The sequence below is a fragment of the Equus asinus genome, chromosome 14, assembly GCF_041296235.1.
Source record: "Equus asinus isolate D_3611 breed Donkey chromosome 14, EquAss-T2T_v2, whole genome shotgun sequence".
NCBI classification, from domain to species: domain Eukaryota; kingdom Metazoa; phylum Chordata; class Mammalia; order Perissodactyla; family Equidae; genus Equus; species Equus asinus.
In genome coordinates, this window is record NC_091803.1 from 30283228 (window position 1) to 30302023 (window position 18796).

The 18796-nt window shown below is 46.1% G+C and overlaps 1 protein-coding gene across 1 annotated transcript in view; it reads right to left on the reverse strand.

The window, feature by feature from the left end:
* Positions 1-16751: 16751 nt before the first annotated feature.
* HS3ST2 (heparan sulfate-glucosamine 3-sulfotransferase 2) overlaps positions 16752-18796 on the reverse strand; it is an 81733-nt gene continuing 79688 nt past the window's right edge. Inside the window, exon 2 of the mRNA XM_014864746.3 lies at positions 16752-18132. Coding sequence (XP_014720232.2) covers positions 17514-18132 — 619 coding nt within the window. The 3' untranslated portion in view covers positions 16752-17513. The remainder of the gene's footprint in view (positions 18133-18796) is intronic.

Consider the following 18796-nt stretch of genomic DNA (forward strand, 5'->3'; position numbering starts at 1 on the left):
GCGGAAAGGCCTACACGTTGCTTGGCATGCTCGCCGGGGGACTTGCCAGGACCAGCAGCTCCATGGGCCCACGTCTCATGTCCTGTGTCCTGTCCTGTCCCCATCACTCTGAGCTGGGGCTTCTTTGTGGAAATCCCACATTCAGCTTGCTGCTTGTCAAGCTTCCCTATTTCTCAATGCTGATAAAGATCTGCCCCCACCCACCTATTTTTATTTTTCTGTGACCATTTTAATTGGGATTTATGAAAGAGAGGAATTAAAAGCATGTGCTGAAATAATTGTAATAAAAATGCAAATTTTGTTTCTTTTTTTTTTTTTTTGGTGAGGAAGATTGGCCCTGAGTTAACGTCTGTGCCAGTCTTCCTCCATTTTGGATGTGGGATGCCACCACAGCACAAGTTGACAAGCGGTGTGTAGGTCTGCAAGTGGGATCCAAACCTGAGAACCCTTGGACACCAAAGTGGAGCACATGAATTTACTACACTACTGGGCCAGTCCTTTAAGTTTCCTTTTTAACAAGAAAAGGGACTGAAAGGTATATCTGGGTAGTAGAATTATGGATGCTTTTTTTTTTTATTGAGTTAATGATAGGTTACAATCTTGTGAAATTTCAGTTGTACATTAATGTTTGTCAGTCGTGTTGTAGGTGCACCACTTCACCCTTTGTGCCCACCCCCCACCCCACCTTTCCCCGGGTATCCACTAAACTGTTCTTAGTCCATAATTTTAAATTCCTCATATGAGTGGAATCATACACAGATTATCCTTCTCTCGCTGGCTTATTTCACTTAACATAATTCTCTCAAGGTCCATCCATGTTATTGCAAATGGAATGATTTTGTTCTGTTGTGCAGCTGAGTAGTATTCCATTGTATATATGTACCACATCTTCTTTATCCATTCGTCTGTTGCTGGACACTTAGGTTGCTTCCACATCTTGGCTATTGTAAACAGTGCTGCAATAAACATTGGGGTGCACAGCACTTTTGGGATTGCTGACTTCAAGCTCTTTGGATAAATACCCAGTAGTGGGATGGCTGGATCGTATGGTAGTTCTATTTTTAATTTTTTGAGGAATCTCCATACTGTTTTCCATAGTGGCTGCACCAGTTTGCATTCCCACCAGCAGTGTATGAGGGTTCCTTTTTCTCCGCAACCTCTCCAACATTTGTTGCTATTAGTTTTAGATATTTTTGTCATTCTAACGGGTGTAAGGTGATATCTTAGTGTAGTTTTTTTTTTTTTATCTTAGAGTAGTTTTGATTTGCATTTCCTTGATGATCAGAGATGATGAGCATCTTTTCATGTGCCTATTGGCCATCAGTATATCTTCTTTGGAGAAATGTCTGTTCATGTCTCCGGCCCATTTTTTGATTGGGTTGTTTGATGTTTTGTTGTTGAGTTGTGAGAGTTCTTTATATATTATGGATATTAAGCCTTTGTCAGATATATGACTTGCAAATATTTTTTCCCAGTTAGTGGGTTGTTTTTTTGTTTCAATCCTGTTTTCATTTGCCTTGAAGAAGCTCTTTAATCTGATAAAGTCCCATTTGTTTATTCTTTCTATTGTTTCCCTTCTCTGAGAAGGCATGGTGTCCGAAAAGATCCTTTTAATACTGATGTCAAAGAGTGTACTGCCTACGTTTTCTTCCAGAAGCCTTATGGTTTCAGGTCTCACCTTCAGGTCTTTGATCCATTTTGAGTTTATTTTGGTGAATGGTGAAAAAGAATGGTCAATTTTCATTCTTTTACATGTGGCTTTCCAGTTTTCCCAGCACCATTTGTTGAAAAGACTTTCTTTTCTCCATTGTATGCCCTCAGCTCCTTTGTCAAAGATAAGATGTGTCCATAGATGTGTGGTTTTATTTCTGGACTTTCAATTCTGTTCCATTGATCTGTGCACCTGTTTTTGTACCAGTACCATGCTGTTTTGATTACTGTAGCTTTGTAGTATGTTTTGAAGTCAGGGATTGTGATGCCTCCCGTTTTGTTCTTTTTTCTCAGGATTGCTTTATAAATTTGGGGTCTTTTGTTGCCCCATATGAATTTTAGGATTCTTTGTTCTAATTCTGTAAAGAATGTCATTGGGATTCTGATTGGGATGGCGTTGAATCTGTAGACTGCTTTAGGTAGAACGGACATTTTAACTATGTTTATTCTTCCAATCCATGTACATGGAATGTCTTTCCATCTCCTTATGTCGTCATCCAATTCTCTCAGAAAGGCCTTGTAATTTTCATTATATAGGTCCTTCACTTCCTTAGTTAAATTTACCCCAAGGTATTTTATTCTTTTTGCTGTGATTGTGAATGGTATTGTATTCTTGAGTTCTTTTTCTGTTGGTTCATTACTGGAGTATAGAAATGCTACTGATTTATGCAAATTGATTTTATACCCTGCAACTTTGCTGTAGTTGTTGATTACTTCTAACAGTTTTCCAATGGATTCTTTGGGGTTTTCTATATATAAGATCATGTCATCTGCAAACAGCGAGAGTTTCACTTCTTCCCTCCCTATTTGGATTCCTTTATTCCTTTTTCTTGCCTGATTGCTCTGGCCAGGACCTCCAGTACTATGTTAAATAAGAGTGGTGATAGAGGGCATCCTTGTCTCGTTTAGAATTATGGATGCTTTTTATCCTCTTTGCAATTTTTCTTATCTCAGTTGGGTATCTATTACTTTTACTTGATAGATTTTTAATCTTTTAATTTCCAAGTTTCAAACATATAGGAAATAGTATAACAGACATCTAGGTACCCACCATAGGAGTTTAACAAATGCTAACATTTGCCCTATTTGTTGCAGATCCTTTTTTTTTTAGGGCATCTATGTCTTTCATGATCAAAGGCTTCAGTGCTCAGAGAAAGTTAACTCAGGGATTCTCTGAAGTCCTTCTGGAAAAAGCTCGATTCTGGACAGTGGAAGAGGCAGCTAACGTGGTCAAGAGTGGCTGGTACTTGCTGTCCAGGGACCTCCCACAGATGTGGGGCACTGCTGCTGTTGTCCAGCCCTCAGGGGGGAAGTCGGGGGAGCACACCCAGCCTTGGTGCCTGCAAGCTTCCTCCCAGGTCTGGAGTCCAGTGGCATCTGCTCCCTGCCCGACAGACAACCGAGAACCTTCCTACTCAGAGTGGGTCTGTACACTAGTACCCCCTGGCAGGGTTGTTTCGGGGGGATCCGTGAGAACTGTCTTTTTCTGAACAGCTTTATTGGGGTATAATTGTATACCGAAAAAACGGCGTGTGTTTTAAGTATACAATTTGATGAATTTGGACGTATGCATACCCATGATGCCGTCACCACAGTCAAGGTAATAAACATATTTCCTGTGTCCCTTTGTATTTATTATTATTACTATTATTGTGGTAATGGTACTGGCACATTGGGTTCCTACTGTCTCCCAGGATGGAAATTAAGAGAGACAACAAACGGGAGTAGAAAAGTAGAAGTTTATTAGCTTGTGAACAGGAGAGGCACAGGGAGCTGGTGCAGAAAGGAAGGGGGCAGGTGACCAGCTCGTTAGGGAGTGGGATTGTGGGGCTTTTATTAGGCAAAGGCTGGGGGGGAGGGCCTTGTCATGGCATGTAGGGGGCGCTGTGCTTGCGCCTGCACTGTCACCTGGCATGTTACTACATGCGATGCGTGTACTGTTAACATGCTACCTTTCCAGCCCTGGGTGTGATTTTTACGATGTTAATGGGGCTGGGGTCACCTTCAGTGGACTCCTGGGTGCTAGGGCGCATGCGTAAGCCCAGGAATGTTCCCAAGGCTGGGGAACGTGGATCTTGGTGGTCTCTATCTGATTCTCTTACCTTGACCATTGGTTAGGGGCCTTATCCTGTTAGGCCAGGGGCCTTGTGGACGACCCTGTCTCGTTAGGCTGGTTCCTGTCTCAGTAAGAACACTTGACAGGAGACCTACCTTCTTAAATTTCGAAGCGCACCGTGCGGTATTGTTAACTACAGGCACTGTGTTGCACAGCGGATCTCCAGATCTTATTCGTCTTGTGTAAGTGAAACTTCGTACTCATTGAGCAAAAATCCCCTGTTTCGCCTTCCCCCGGCAACTTTTTAGAAACGCAGAAATGCACTGCGCTTCTTACATGTTAATGTGCCTGGGGGGTCACATGAGGGTCTTGTTAAAATGCGGATTCTGATCCAGCAGGTCCAAAGCGGGCCTGAGCCTGCATTTCTAACCCACCAATTCCCAGGGGTGCCGATGCTGCTGCTCCGCAGGACCTGCTCCGGGTAGCGGGGTCTCAGAGGACTTTTCATTGCCTAAGCTGGAGGAGGCCACGCTGGTTGCATATGGCCGGAACCTATTTTCCTTGGTCAGAGACAATGTTGTCCTGGTTTTTCAATCTTTGGACTATCACCCTGCTCCTGGAGAAAACATCTGGTCACTAGAATGCTTTAGATTTTGCTCTCAGTTTTGAGTGCCCCAGTTATTACAAATTATTATCGTTAACTCTTTGAATAGAGTCCATCAGGGTAAACGCAAAGTATAACCTATTCTAGCTAGGGAAAAAAAAAAGGATAAATTTCCACGACTTCCCAAATCCCATCGTCTGTATTTGGTGTATCCCAAAGTGGGATGAGTGTCTCGTTGGTACGTGAGAGGATTTTAGGTAGCGATCTGATAATTTAAAAAAAAATTTAATATTTGTTGGGGTTTGAGGTACCACTCTATTCTTTCCATCTGAATTCTGAATCTACTGAGAACAAAGACAAAAAAGCACAAGGCAGGTGGGAGATTCCAATGACATTCTTATTATGACAAAGACTAGGCTGAGACCTGGCTTTATTAGCATCCAGGGACCCTACTAACACCCTCCACACCATGCCCCCCTGCTGGGACCTTGGGTAGCCCACGTGAGGGAAAGTGTGAGTCTGAGGAACAGACCCACTTACCCGATCACTGCCTGACTCCAGTTTGGGTGGAGAGAGAAGGGAATCCTATCAAAAGAAGGATTTTTGATAAATTAGCCCTACCCATCCAGGAAATGAGGACCAATGTCTGCATCCAGCAGCCAGGTAAATTCTCGCCACCTCTGGAAGAAGAGAAAGAGTAGGCAAGAATCTACGAGTGTTTTGTGAAAATGCCTTCTCTTTGAAACCAGGAGAATGGGGAAAAGACATTCCCTCACAGCAATAGTTATGCTTTTGTGTTTTAAATAATTAGGGTTAGTGGAACTGATTTTCCATTATGATGGAGACATAAAGTTTCCTTTTAAAATAAATTTATTTGTTAAGTAAAAAGCAGATGATTAAAAGGGAAAGACGAAGGTAATAATAGTGCAGGTAGTGTGTGGATAGCAAAAATTGTAAAGGTGGGTGATGCTTCAGTGTCTAAATTTTGGGAAACACTGGTCCAGTTACTATTCCTTGAAATCTCAACGCCGCGTTTCACCTTCACAAACTGCCGACCAGGGTCCCCCGTCCCGACGTTCTCCAGGAGGGACAGGCGGCCGTACTGCAGTTATCTGACCGTCGATCATGGCCTGATTCTGTTTCACTCAATAGAGAGTGGTTAAATCGAATAAACTAAAACCCTTGATATATTATTGGCTTTGATTTCATATATATAAATCATTTATGGGTCAAGTCATATGATCTTAGTAGTATTGATCCAAAGCTTTTAATTCTCTCTCTCTCTCTCTCTCTCTCTCATTTTTCTCAATTTACTATAAGAATTAAAGCGGGTAAGATTGCAAATTCCGTTTTTTCAAATGGCTTAAAATAAGATGGTGTCCTTCAACAATTTGATGCCGTTTCTAGATGAACTAGAAACATGTCCTACTGCCATGGCACACAGGGAGATGGTGTCCTCGTATCCACTGGATGTCAAGGTTATAGTCACAGGTTCCGGAAGACAACATGAAACAGCCAAACCTGTTGGCTAAATGGTGCCAGGTAGAATTAGCTAAATGTGAATTATGCCAAAAAGAAAACCTGCACTTGGCAAAAAAAATCTTGGCATCCAAATGGGAAACATTAAATTATCCTAATCAAAAGTTTCATTCACTCGGTTACCTGGGGGCCATTTAGCTGCCAAATTTTCTTGAAAGGTTAATTGCTATACACTTGTACCCCAAATTGAAAGTAGTCTCTAAATATGCTTATACATATCAGGGGTAACAGCTCCCCTGACTAAAATATTCCCTCAGAAAAGATGGAGTCATCTTATATTTGAGCCCTTATAAAGTCTCTGTATTAAAGGACAGTCTCTAAATTACTTTATTTTGAACCATGAAGTGCTGTTTGCACGACCTGAAGTGAGCTGACTCAGTGCTAATTTGGGATGTTTATGTAGGTTGCCAGATGGACTTGGTAACAGAGAAGGCAAAAGAAATTGAACACGGATCTCGTTGTTATGCTTTGGGATGTGAACTCACAGGGCAAGTGTTGGACTAAACAAGCCATTGGAAGGTCATCTTAACAAGCGGGATGTTAAATGATTCTGTGGATGGAATCATGGGTCCACCAGAAAGGTCAACTGTCCTAATGCCCTAATGTCCTGGGAATGGGTGCCCGGGACTGGAGATAAGCATGGTGGAGAACCGCCTTGTTGTTAGTACTGTCTGGTAGATTCTGACTCCTAGTGACCCTGTCAGAGTGGAGCCCTGCCCTGTCTTTCTGTGCCATCCTCTCCCCTTCCAGCATATCAGACAATGCTCCACTGCTATTCATAAGGTTTTCGAGGTCAACTTTTTCGGAAGTGGGTGGCCAGGTCCGTCTTCCTAGTCTGCCTTAGTTTGGAAGCTCTGCTGAAACCTGTCCCCTGTGGGCGCCCCTGCTGGTATTTGAGATAGCGGTGGCCTAGCTTTCAGCATCCCAGCAACACGCAGCGGCCACAGTGTGACAACCGCCAGACGGGTGGTGGGGTTCCGTGACCGGGAAAGGAACCCGGGCTGCAGTGGTGAGAGCACCGAACCTCTGCTAGATTAGAGGACTGCTGGATTAACTCAAAACAGCATCCTGATGCCAAAGATTAATGAGGAGAAGTTAAATAATATCATTTCATGAGATACGAGAAGGGGAAAAAGCAGCATTTTAAGTCCATACGTTTGTCCAGATACTGTGGTTTTAAATATATCTCAGTAACTAAAATCAGACATTGCAAGTAGAGAGCTCACAACATCCTCTGAATTCCTGAAAGTCTGTATTAGGTGGAAGACTGTGCGAGATTGCGATTTTTGCCAGTGAAAACAACTGAGCTCTGGCAATTTCACCTGGTTGAACTTCGTAAACTCAAGTGGGCAAAACACTTAAAAATATCACTGGGAAAACAGTGGCTTGTCCTAGCTGTGGGGCCACCTTATATGCTGGTATATGTGCTACAAGGTGAATGTGGGAACTTGGAACTTTCTAACTGCAGAATCTCCAAGGCTAGGACCATGATGGTATTTCGGAGAATCACTGGATATTTGTTGAATTTTTTAATTAACTGAGGACCGTTTGGGGAGACAAATTCTTGGCTCTGTCAGTAGTTACTCCAGTAATCCTCCTCTTTTTATAATAATCTCCTTTTTAGTTGTTTTCATGATAAATTATAGTTTTGTTCACTGTTTGCTTAATTTCTTTATTAGAAGGTCTTTCACATGAAGTCGCAGAATACTTGTCTTTCGTATGCTCACGGGGGACATCAGTGGTGGATCATTTGCCTACAGCTAATGCGGAAGTCAGACGGCTGACGTTCTAGGAAGCACGAGACAATAATTACTCCCTCTCAGGATTCTCCAGCCTTCATCCATCTATCAGTTTGGACCAACCATCATTTGTATTCTGTACAGTATCACCTTGATCTCCCAGAGCATCCTTTAATAGACCCGTTATCCCATATTCTTACTATTTTACATTTATCATTATTTTATGTTTATCATTGTTTTATGTAAGAAAGACTAATATGTGAGTTATCCTCACCCCTCTCTGCGTGCCCAAGCAAAACACCAAGATTTATGCCAATTTCCTATTATGTCCGTTTCTCAGATATTCATATAGTGGGCTTAAAGAACACTAGCTAAGATATGTCGCATGTCTGTCCTTCATTCCCGGGTCTAACCACCCTTGTTGATGTCAAATTCTTCCCAAAAGACAACCTAAATTTTAGCGCTGCAGCACAAGTCTCTTTCTCATAAAGACGAGGAATTTGGAGTTAGAAGTTATAGATATGAGTTCTAGCAATGTGACCTCAGAAAGGTTGCTTTTAAAAAAAAACCTCCGGGCCTCAATTTCTTCCCTCAGCAAAATGGGAATAAAAACCTTAGTTATTACAAAGATAAAATGGTGTGAAGTATGTGAAAGAACTTTATCCCCTTAGACCCGTTTAAAAGTCACGTAACCATTACTCAAAGGCAGGAGAAAGATTGAAGTCCTATGTAAATACCTTTGTTTCCTGGATTCTTTGCCTCTGCCATCTTAACTTTGTGCCTCCATTTCCTCAGAGTCCTCTTGCTCTGCCTCCGCCCGAGGGCTCTGAGCTGCTCTGGAGAGAGGGTTCAGGACTCTAAAGGAGGCACGAGATGCCTTTAAAGCCACTTTGAGGAGCCCAGAACGGAACCCCATGAGGACCAGGTTCGACCGGGAGGAGTACACCGCAGGGCCCGTGCTGGGTTCCAATACAGCCAAATGCCCAGCACGGAAGGAGCGCCAGGTCAGGGCTGAGGAGCAGCTACAGCCAAGCCATAAATGCACCCTTTGCTCTGGGCCCAGAGAGGGACAGAGCCCCTTCCCAGAAGCCTGATGGCAGGACTGCAGGCCCAGCAGCCCGTGGCAAGATGCCAGCCCCGCTGCGAGGCTGAGCAGACGTCGGACTGGTACTCCCAGACAGCTCCAGCCAGAGCTGCGCTGGGCGGGCCGTGCCCACGGAGCACGTGTCAGTCAGCCGTGATCCGATTAGTCCTGTGTAGTCAATCATGTTCTGGTCAGACGCGGAGCAGCCACACGTGCGTCAGTCACACAGACACATCTCCAGGCCTTCGAGGCACACGGGAGTAAAACAAATGTCAGTCACACACAGGCTCACGGAGTGCATTTCCGCCGCACACTCTGTGAGAGAGGAAGGGCGCAACCATGTACCCCGCAGCAAGCGCGGGAGGATGCTGGAGGAGTAAAGAAGCGGCTGGAAGGCCGCTGTCCTGCCCTGCTTTTCTCCTGCCCCTTTCATTCGTGCTCTGGTCCCCTCTCCTGCAGGCTAAGGGTGTGTGTGGACGCAGCGGATGCGGAGGCCATGTGTTGGGGGCAAATGAGGTGGAGTTGCCTCTTACTCAGAGATTGGGGTCGAAGTCAACAGGTCACATGATGAAGGCAAAATTGCCTCGTCCAACACTGCCGATGTCACTTGCATCGCTGCTGCGGATTTCTGTCTATTTATCCAGGTGGGTATCTGCGGAAGTAGTTGGCTTGCATTTAGGGGCCATGGAGTATAAAAAATAAGTAATAATCCACATTAGAATCACAGTCGCTGAGGCAAAATGCTCACGCTGTGGCAGGCATGCAGGGCTGGAGGAGATCAAAGATCCACGGCGCCTTTTCACGGTCACTGTCAGATAGGTTCCCGGAGCAAAACCGCTCACACTATTGAGATCACCTCTCTCCTCCTCTCTCGGACAGAGTGTAACGGAACTTAGGTGAATTAGATGCTTGTATGACGCAACTCCTTTGTATCATCAGATGAGATGCAGCCTGACTCGCTGGAGAGGGGTTGGAAATATGCTGGTCCAGGGCCCGGAGCTCAGGCCAGTGGAGGCACCAGGCACACAGCGCATAACAAGATCCGGGGCCTCCGGTCTATTCTCTCAGGGGTTTCCCGTCTCGGGAGCAGGGAGATAAGAGGTTCCGCGGTGGCTTGCCTGAGCGGGCTCCTGCTGACTCCTGAGAGCTGATTGTGCGGCCTCTGGACCAAAGGTTCAGACTCGGAAGGTGTCCCAACTCTGCATTCGGTGACGTCACATGGGTAGCTTGAAATTGCCCACGGTGGGTGCACTTACACCAGGGCAACTGGCAAATGCTACCAATCCGACGTCCCCCTCCCCGTCTCCTGCCCCCTCAGAAAGCCAGTTTCCTAGCTGGAGATGAGAGTTAGTGCTGGGGTTGCTTCCTTGAGCAGTCAAGCAGAAGGGATAGAGAGACAACCTGGAGGTCTCAAATGTGGGAGGTCCTGGAGCCATTTTGAAGATTGATTGGAAAATATTGATAATCCTAGAGAGAGCTTTTTCAAATAGTTGGAGTTTCATTGTAACAGAGGCTGCTAATTGCCTTCTCAATATCCACTCTCTCCTTCTTCCTTAGCATCAAAATCCTGGGTTTTCAGGGAGACAATATATTCAGCTAAAAGACTGCATTTTCTGGCCTCCTTTTCAGCTAGAGGTGGTCAACGAGATGTAAGTATAAGTTACGGGGTAGAATTTCTGGGTGATCTCCTCAAGCGGGATTGACTTACCTGGGAGGAGTGTTTCCCTGTCTTCTTTCTTTTCCTCTTCTTTGCAACTGGAACAAAGATGTGGTGGTTGGAGCACCAGCATCCGTCGTGGATCATGAGAACGAAAGCCATGGACTAAGGATAATGTGACAGAAAGACAGAAGGAGCTTGAGTCCCTGATAAAACAACCAAACTGCTGTACCAGCCCTGGACTGTTCATCTCCAGACTTCTTTAATTTGAGAGAATAAATCCCAAATTTGTTTGAGCCACTATTGTCAATAAAAAGCAGTTAGGAATATAGTTCCTAAATGACACATTCATATTTCTGTTTTACCCTAGAAAAATGGAATAAAATATGTTCTAAGTTTGTTTGGGGGCTGAGGTATGCATGCTTGCTTTTTTATTTTTTTCAAATAATAAAAGCAACATGTTCTCCTTACTTATCAGGAAGCCAAGTTCATCAAGAGCCAAGTTCATTGTCAAAGTGTGAGGAACCCAACCGGGGCACCTATTTGTCCACGTGGACTGTTTTTTCAGATCTCCAGTGCTGGGCACTGGAGGTGGGACAAGAGGATGGGAATTACATGCATCTTCCTAGAAAGGAGTCTAAGTTGACTAGTGGCCTCATCCTGGAAAAAGAGTGGGCCTGACCCAACGTGAATCTGAGGGAAAAGGGAGAGTAGCCCCTGCACCTGGATGTGGTGTAGACAGACCCAGGTTCCAAACCAGGGACCAGAATTTAGCCCAATACCCTTAATCCTTGGGCCTGGTTGCCCCCACCTGGAAACACCATGCCCCAGGGGTATTTCAGACTGGCATGTAACACTCTTCTCCAAAAGATAAATTCCTACTCATCCTTTAAGACATGGCTCCACTGTCACTTCCTCCAGGAAAGTCCCCGCTCTCTTCCCTTTGCCCCCATCACATAGTTTCAGTTTATTCCATCATATAGTAACCATTTGTTTATGCGGCTCTCATGCTCGTTAGACTGGGAGCTCCATGAGGGAAGCAGGAACAAAGATGAAGACAACAGCACATCCTCAGAAGCTGGCTAGTTCACCCGACGTGTTCCACGAGCACAGCAGAATGAAGGAAATCTCATCGGCTACTCATTTTTCATATTTCATCTAGTAGGGGCTTCACCAAAGTGGAGGCATGGACCGTGTTAAGTTCTTCCTGTTTCCGGGAGATGTAATGTCATTGCATCCCTGGTGTCTAATAAGCTGAGCGTTAGTCATGAGGTTGTGAGATTTGCTATACGTGGGAAGGAGCGAGAAGGTGCTCCGTGTCCTTCTTCGTGAAGCCCTTGCTGACCGTGTTATGTTTTCCTCCTTTATGCCGCTTCGACTCCTGCTTTTGCTCCAGTTACTGCGCTGGACTCACTCCCCTGTACATCTCTTGTGTGACCTGCTCCAGGACAGCGTCCATACTGCGGTGATCAAGGGTGTGGCCTTGAGAGCTGTGACTCGTTTGACTCCTGGCTCTACCACTTGTGTGAACTTGAGAAATTTTCTTCACTTTTTTTGGCCTCGGTTTCCTCAATTCAAAAATGGGGATAATACCAATATCATCTATCACTTGTGAATATGACTCTCAACACTTCCCATGAATTAAGTTGTTTAATCCTCATAAAACCACCATGATGTTGGTTCTATTATTAGCACCTCTGTTTTATAGATGGGGAAACTGAGGCACAGAGAGCATAAAATAAGTTGCCCAAGATCCCAGAGTAAGAGAGTAGTGAGCAAGACTTAGAACACAGGCAGCCCGTGTTCGTAACCAGCACACTCGTTGTCCTGTATTTACTCCAATTTGAACTAGTACTTGTTTCACAGAGTTGATAAGATATGGAAAGCACAACAGCTGGCACACAGAAAGCATTCAATAAATGTCAGCTGTCATTACCTGCATACCCTTGTTTTGCAAACATTCAGTAAATGTTTGCTGAATAGTTTTGAGTATTACTAAGTGTATATGAGGATATAGAAAAGAGCCAGACACACATGCATGAGAAGACACACATGAGTGTGCATGCACAGAGATACACACGTGCACATACCAGAAGGAGTGAAAGTAAAGTGTGGGGAATCACCAAGCGTCATGACACCAGCAGGGACGGGCGAGCTCCTAAAGCCAGGGCAGGGAGCCAGGAGAATAGAAAGTGTCTTGATGCCTTAGTGCTGATTTCAGGAGCGTTCCAGGCCGGGGAATCCCAATGAATGGGAGGAATGGTAGTCGGGGCTGCCATGCGTGCTTGTGCCCTCTGTGCCCTGCACAAAGACGTCAGCTCAGGTAGGGGGAGAGTAGGGGCTCATAGCCAATCTGTACTCCATTCACTGTACTGTAAGCCCAGAAGGCTGCTTCCAACCCAAAGGGGCACTCTATTCTCACTTATCTGCCAAGAGGGAGTGCCTTTTCCTAACTCCCACAAAGGTGCTGTATACGATAATAATGGCAAGAAAGATCTCAGGAGGCCTAAGAGATTCGAGGCAGAAGACAGAGCTTAGGGGTAATGTCCGTTCTTGGGGTTAAGCAATGGTCAAAGGCTAGTGTTCAAGATACAGAGCCCCAGTAGTTCGCTCATTTACTCAAATAATTATTAAATATCTCCTGTATGCTGAGCACCGCGCTGAAGAAGATGGACATGACCTCCACTTTCATGGCGCTGACAGACCCATGGAGGAAACAGATACCAAACAAGGGAACTAATATATAATGTCAGCTAGTGGTAAGCGCTGTAATGGAAGGAGAACAGAATACAAGATTGAGAATGACAGGCGAGAGGGAGGGCAACTTTAGGTAGATATCTGAGAGAACTGGACAATGAGAAGGAGCCAGTCATGCTATCTTGAAGATCAGCCCTTTGGGAGAAACTGGCCGGTGTTGGAGTTCAGGCTAAGATGAGCGTAATAGGTATGGAAAATGGTTGGAACCAAAGGCAACCCAGGAGAAGACTGGATGGGGCCAGCATGAGCAAAACATTGGGACAATTTTGGCACGGGGGCAATAAGGACACCCGGGGATTTACCATCCAAAAATGCAGCTCAGCGGTTTAGACTCAGCCACTTGATCCTGGGTCATGAGAGAGAGGCTGGAGGAAATTGCCATGAGCTTGGTTCTATTAGCACTGTAGCTGATCTAAGCAGACAAGTGGAGGAGCTGTGGCAGATTCCACTGCCAGGAACCAAATAACTGAGAATAAAGGGAAGACAAATTGAGCCCCTACTATGTGTTGGACACATACTCTCTCACTTAATCTACCCAATAAACCCCTTACCATGGGTACAATTTATGTCCCAATTTACTGATGATAAAACTCGCTCAAAGAAGTTAGACAATTTGACCAAGGTCAGACAGCTAGGAACCAGCAGAGGTAGGATTCAAACTCAGACCCACTGGGTTCCTGAAGTTGTGTTTTCTTCCGTGATATAGTGTCCCTTCACAGAAGCAGGGAAAGCCAAGCAGCGCTGACACAGGCCTAGCACATTCCGACATGCATTGAGAAGCATGCTCACAGAACAACACAGAGCCATAGGGAGACCCAGACACCTCTGGAAGCTTTGATACCTGGATAAGATTCTGTGACCCAGAAGATCCAGCGAGCTGTCCCCCAATATTCGCTCTCCCCTTCTTCTATAGAACACCCCCTTTTTAGCTGAGCACTGTGCCATACAAATGAAAGATGATATTTCCCAGCTTCCCTCGGATCTAAGTCTGACCAAGTGGCTGAGTTCTACCCAAGCAGATGTGAGCAAAAGTAGTTCCACTAGCCTCATACCATCCTATAGGACACCATTCACAGTAGGAGGGAGCTGTGGTTGGAAAGGATGTCGCAACCTCAAATGGAAGAGGCTTGTTGTGCCCATGCCCCCTTTTCCTCCTGAGAGGCTGAATGTTTGAATGGACAATAGCCAGACAAATATGGCAATAGAACTCTGACCCATAACTTCTGCAGCAACTGGCCCAGAATGGTCAGGACTTGGTCACTGACTGCCAACTTTCCTGTTTTTATCTTCCTGCTTCCAACTCAGGACCAACCAGAGAAAGTCAAATACGCCGACAAACCAATTACATGGGATGCCCAGCTTCTAGTGAGCCTGCCTCCAGCTTCCCCATGCAGACAGCCTCCAATCCGGGTGCCCTGAAGGCTTCCCTGTGCAAGACTCCTTGTTAGAGCAATCTCTGAGTCAGTAGGCTGTTCTTTTTTGAGCAGTCTTCACTGGTTTCTATACGCCCTTCCTGCTGAGTGGGATGCAGTTATGGGGTGAGCTGTTGTGAATTGTGAGCAGGGGATGGAAGGAGCCGCTGGTATTGTGGAAGCGCTCAACATCCTGGACTGTGAGAGAAACACACTACACACTACACACACACACACACACACGCCCAGAGGAGCCTTTTGGGTCTCAGATTGAATAGTCAAACACCATCTATTTAAACTACTAATTTGGACCTTGTGCAAGCTTGCCCCAGGACGCCTTGGGTGAAAGGGTCCATTTGTGCTGGAGTAGAAATCAGAGTTTGCTCAGCAGATTCCTGTACACCAGCATTCACTTGTTTAAACTAGGATTTTAAAGGCACTTGAGCATCTTTTGTTTGCATACAATGGTTGATATGCTAGTTACAGTAGACTCTGACATTCGTTAATGCTTGGAGGCTACTTTGTCTGGGAATGCTGGTAATGCAAAGGAATAAGACTGCATTTGTGCACACAAAATGCAGAATTTTCATCAATTCTTACTGGACTCTACCTAATCAGAATAAACAAGCAAATTCCACCAACTCTTTCTTGGGTGTTTCCTTTATGTCCCAATGTAATTCTGTATCCCCTTGGATACACTCTTAGCCACCACATGGCCCAGGATCACAGATACCAAATACTTTTGGATGGAGAATATATAAGGGTAACATTAATGTCTATATACAACCTGTCCCTCTTCTGGTCACCAGAGGTTCAGGGCCCCAGCTTCTGGGTGGTAACAGCTCCCAGTGGCCTCTGAATCACCTCTCCACACCCACAGGGGAAGCACACAGCGGGGCAGACTCCCAGAACTGACTTCTTGGTACCATGGTCTCAGTCATTAGATCTCCTGTGAGATGCTTGGGGCAGAAAGATGGGCCAAGAAACAGAACTTGTGTCTTAGGCTTTTGTGTTCCCGTTTTGTAAGTCACACACTCATTTTCAGGAACCTTCCACCATGTCTGACAGCAGACACAGGCAGAGCAGCCTCGGCAGGTTCAGCAGTCCTTCCTGGCCACCTGTGGGTACATGGCGCCATCTGGGAAGCGCGACCCAGAGTGCACTTCCTTGGAGCGTTCCCTTCCATGCTCTCAGGCCCGCAGCATCCATCCACCCACTCACACATTCACCCGTCCAACACATGCTGTGTTCTACGATATGTTAGCAAGATACAGTCTTGACTCTCAAAGAGGCAAGGTCTATGGTGGAGACATATTTACACAAATCATGAAAATCCAGTGTGATAAAAGCTACGTACAAACCACCAACTAAATGCAGACAAGCAAAGAGAGAGCCTGGCTGGGGATGGCCTCACAAATATCAAGCAAGTGACACTGGAGTGAAGTCTTATGAGAGCTTCCGTCAGCTGGAGACGTGGGGGCCAGGGGCGGTGGAAAGCATTCCAGGCAAAGGCACAGAGACTTGAAGGAGTCAAGAAAAGGCCTGCAGTTCTGTGAGGTTGGAGCAGAGGCTGAGGGATGCGGAAACTGTAACTGAGGTTGTCTTGGGCACTGTACTGGAGGATTTAGACTTTATTCTGAGGTCACGGTCCACACCCAAAGCAGGGTTGTGAACGCAAATGCCTGGGGGCCAGGCAGATGACGTCAATCAGTGAGGGGGGCGGGGCTCGGTGGGGATTGGAAAACGCCATCTAAAGGCGGCGGCCAATTGTTGCCATGCTGGGTACAGGCTCAGTGTAGCCCTGTCTCCACTAAAAAAAACGAATCTGGAAACCCATATTTTTCTATGGAAACACTCAAATTTTAAATGTTAGAAATTATTTCAAAACGTCATGCTGGCCAAGCAAAAACATGTCTGATCTTCTATCAGCCCCTGGGCCTCTAGTTTGGCGCTTCAGATGCAAAGCTTGAGCAGAGAGCTGGCCCAATCAGATTTACGTTTCAGAAAGAGGATGGTCCCAGGTGACATGTCTGCACCAGCCTCTGCCAGCAAGAACTTCTTTTCCCCATCACCCACTCTGGCTTCTCGCCCATGCCCTCCCAGCCCGGCCCCAGCACCAGCCCCGTCTTGTATGGGAGGAGTTGAGTGAAGGAGCTGTGCTCCAGGCCTGGCTTACAGAGAAGAGCCCAGCGCTAAGGACACGAGAGAGCTATATTTATTTCACATGGACAAGCATGATTCTGTTGCATGCCAAACATGAAAGCTCACGTGAGGAGAGTACCCGTAAGAGCAGGAGTATGTGCTTTTGTCCAGAGGGAGCAGGGAGAGTCACAAAGTGGTTTTCAGAGACAGTTACCCTTCAAGCACTGTTGAGATCACAGGCTTTGAAATCTCGGGGTTATTTCATCATTAAAGGGTCTGTCTCTTGGGAGTGCCCAGGGTGTGCTTCCGGTTCTGCAAACTCTCCATGGGCTGCCAAGGTCAGGAGGATGAGGATGGTTTCCCATCCCACAACCAGCGCGTCTCCGGAGAGTAAAGCTTAGAGGGGAGGTACATGCCTCTTGAAATTAACAAGCCCACTCTGGGGCGACAGGGACAAGGACAGGCTGCTGTGTTCATAGCAACAGAACCATCACCACTTACAATATCTATCATAATTGGAAGACCCACTCTTCTTAAAGCAATTTCCCAAGGCCTGTTACGGGCCAAAGGGAAATGATTCAGAATTGACTGGACATGCCAGAAGCGGATCAACTTTGCCTGGACAGACTTGGGAGACCTAGCGGCAGGCACCCCTGGATTCTTGGCCTTAGCTGGGCTTCCTGGTTCCAGGATGATGGAACCCAAGGTGGGGAAAGGAGGCTGGAGGCTGGGTTTGCTCGGGGAAGAGGGTCATAGTCTCTAAGGGCAAACCTCAGGGAAGAGACAGCAGAAGAGCCTTTGCATCTTGGTGGCTTATTCCCACCTGAAGTCCTGCCCAACAGTTTCATAAAATTTAATATTATAAGGTCTATAAAATTCCCGGAGCTGGTCTATGACTTCAGGATCGATCTGTACATGAGTTCTGCCTTTCGATTTGCCCAGGCACCGAGGCAGGAGGCTCGATTCTGTTTTTTTCAAGCAAGGGAATCCTTTGGTCTTGTTGAAGTAGAAGTGCTTGTCCGTGATGAACCTCTTAATGCCCAGGAAGTCCTGGACCCGCCCCATTTCACCCGCCGGGTCAGTGATGAGCCGCTCGCCGCTGACGAAGTGGATCTGAGCCAGGGGAAAGTACTGCAGCCAGCTCTCCAGGTGCAGCACGTACATGCCGATGCGGATGGCGTTCCACGACACGTCCACCAGGCCCAGCGTGCGGTTGCGGAAGGACAGGCCCTCGAAGGTGGGGATGTCCGGCTTCTTGGAGAGCGTCTGGGTGTAATCGGAGATGGCACGGGTCACTGGGTTCCGCACCACCACGATCAGCTTGGTGTCTCGGGACATGTTGAAGATCCGTCGAGGGGCCTCTTGAGTGACGAAGTAGCTGGGCGTCTTCTCCAGTGTGATCTGGCTCTCGAGGGTCCGGGGCATCAGGCTTCTGCGGGGCAGAAACAGAACATCATCGGACAGGGTTCCCCGAGGGGCTCAGGGAGATCATTGCCCTACACCCGCCTCCCTAATGGAGTCCCTTCTCTCCTCTGTGACATTTGAGGCCCAGCTGCTCTCACCTGGTGAGGAACACACCTTATGATTGAGTCTTTCAGCAAGCTTGATTTTTATAACACAGTATCGTTATCTGTAATCACTACACTTGACCGTCTCTCTCTGGTGAGAAACCTACTTTAACTCTGGTTGATTTTTTTAAAAAGATCTTTAACAGGTTTGCTTTAAGACGGGAAATAACCTAAATGTCCATCAGTATGGGTTAAATAAATTATAGAAGAGCCAATTAATAGAGTTGGACAGATCTGTATGTACTAATAGGGAATGATTCCCAAGATGAAAAAAGGCAAGATACAGCCTGTTCTCCTCAGGAAGGATACACAAGCAACTGATAAAAGTGGTTGCTCCCGGGGAGGGGACTTGAGATGAAAGCAGAGCGAGGAGGTCGGGGATAAATGAGAAAGACTTTTTCTTGTATAATCTTTTATGCTGCTTGAAATTTTTAATGCATTTATTACATATTCAAAAATACAAAGGAAGCCATCAAATATTGTCCTGGCAAAAGATGCTTCTCCAAATATATTAAGAAAATTTTGGGG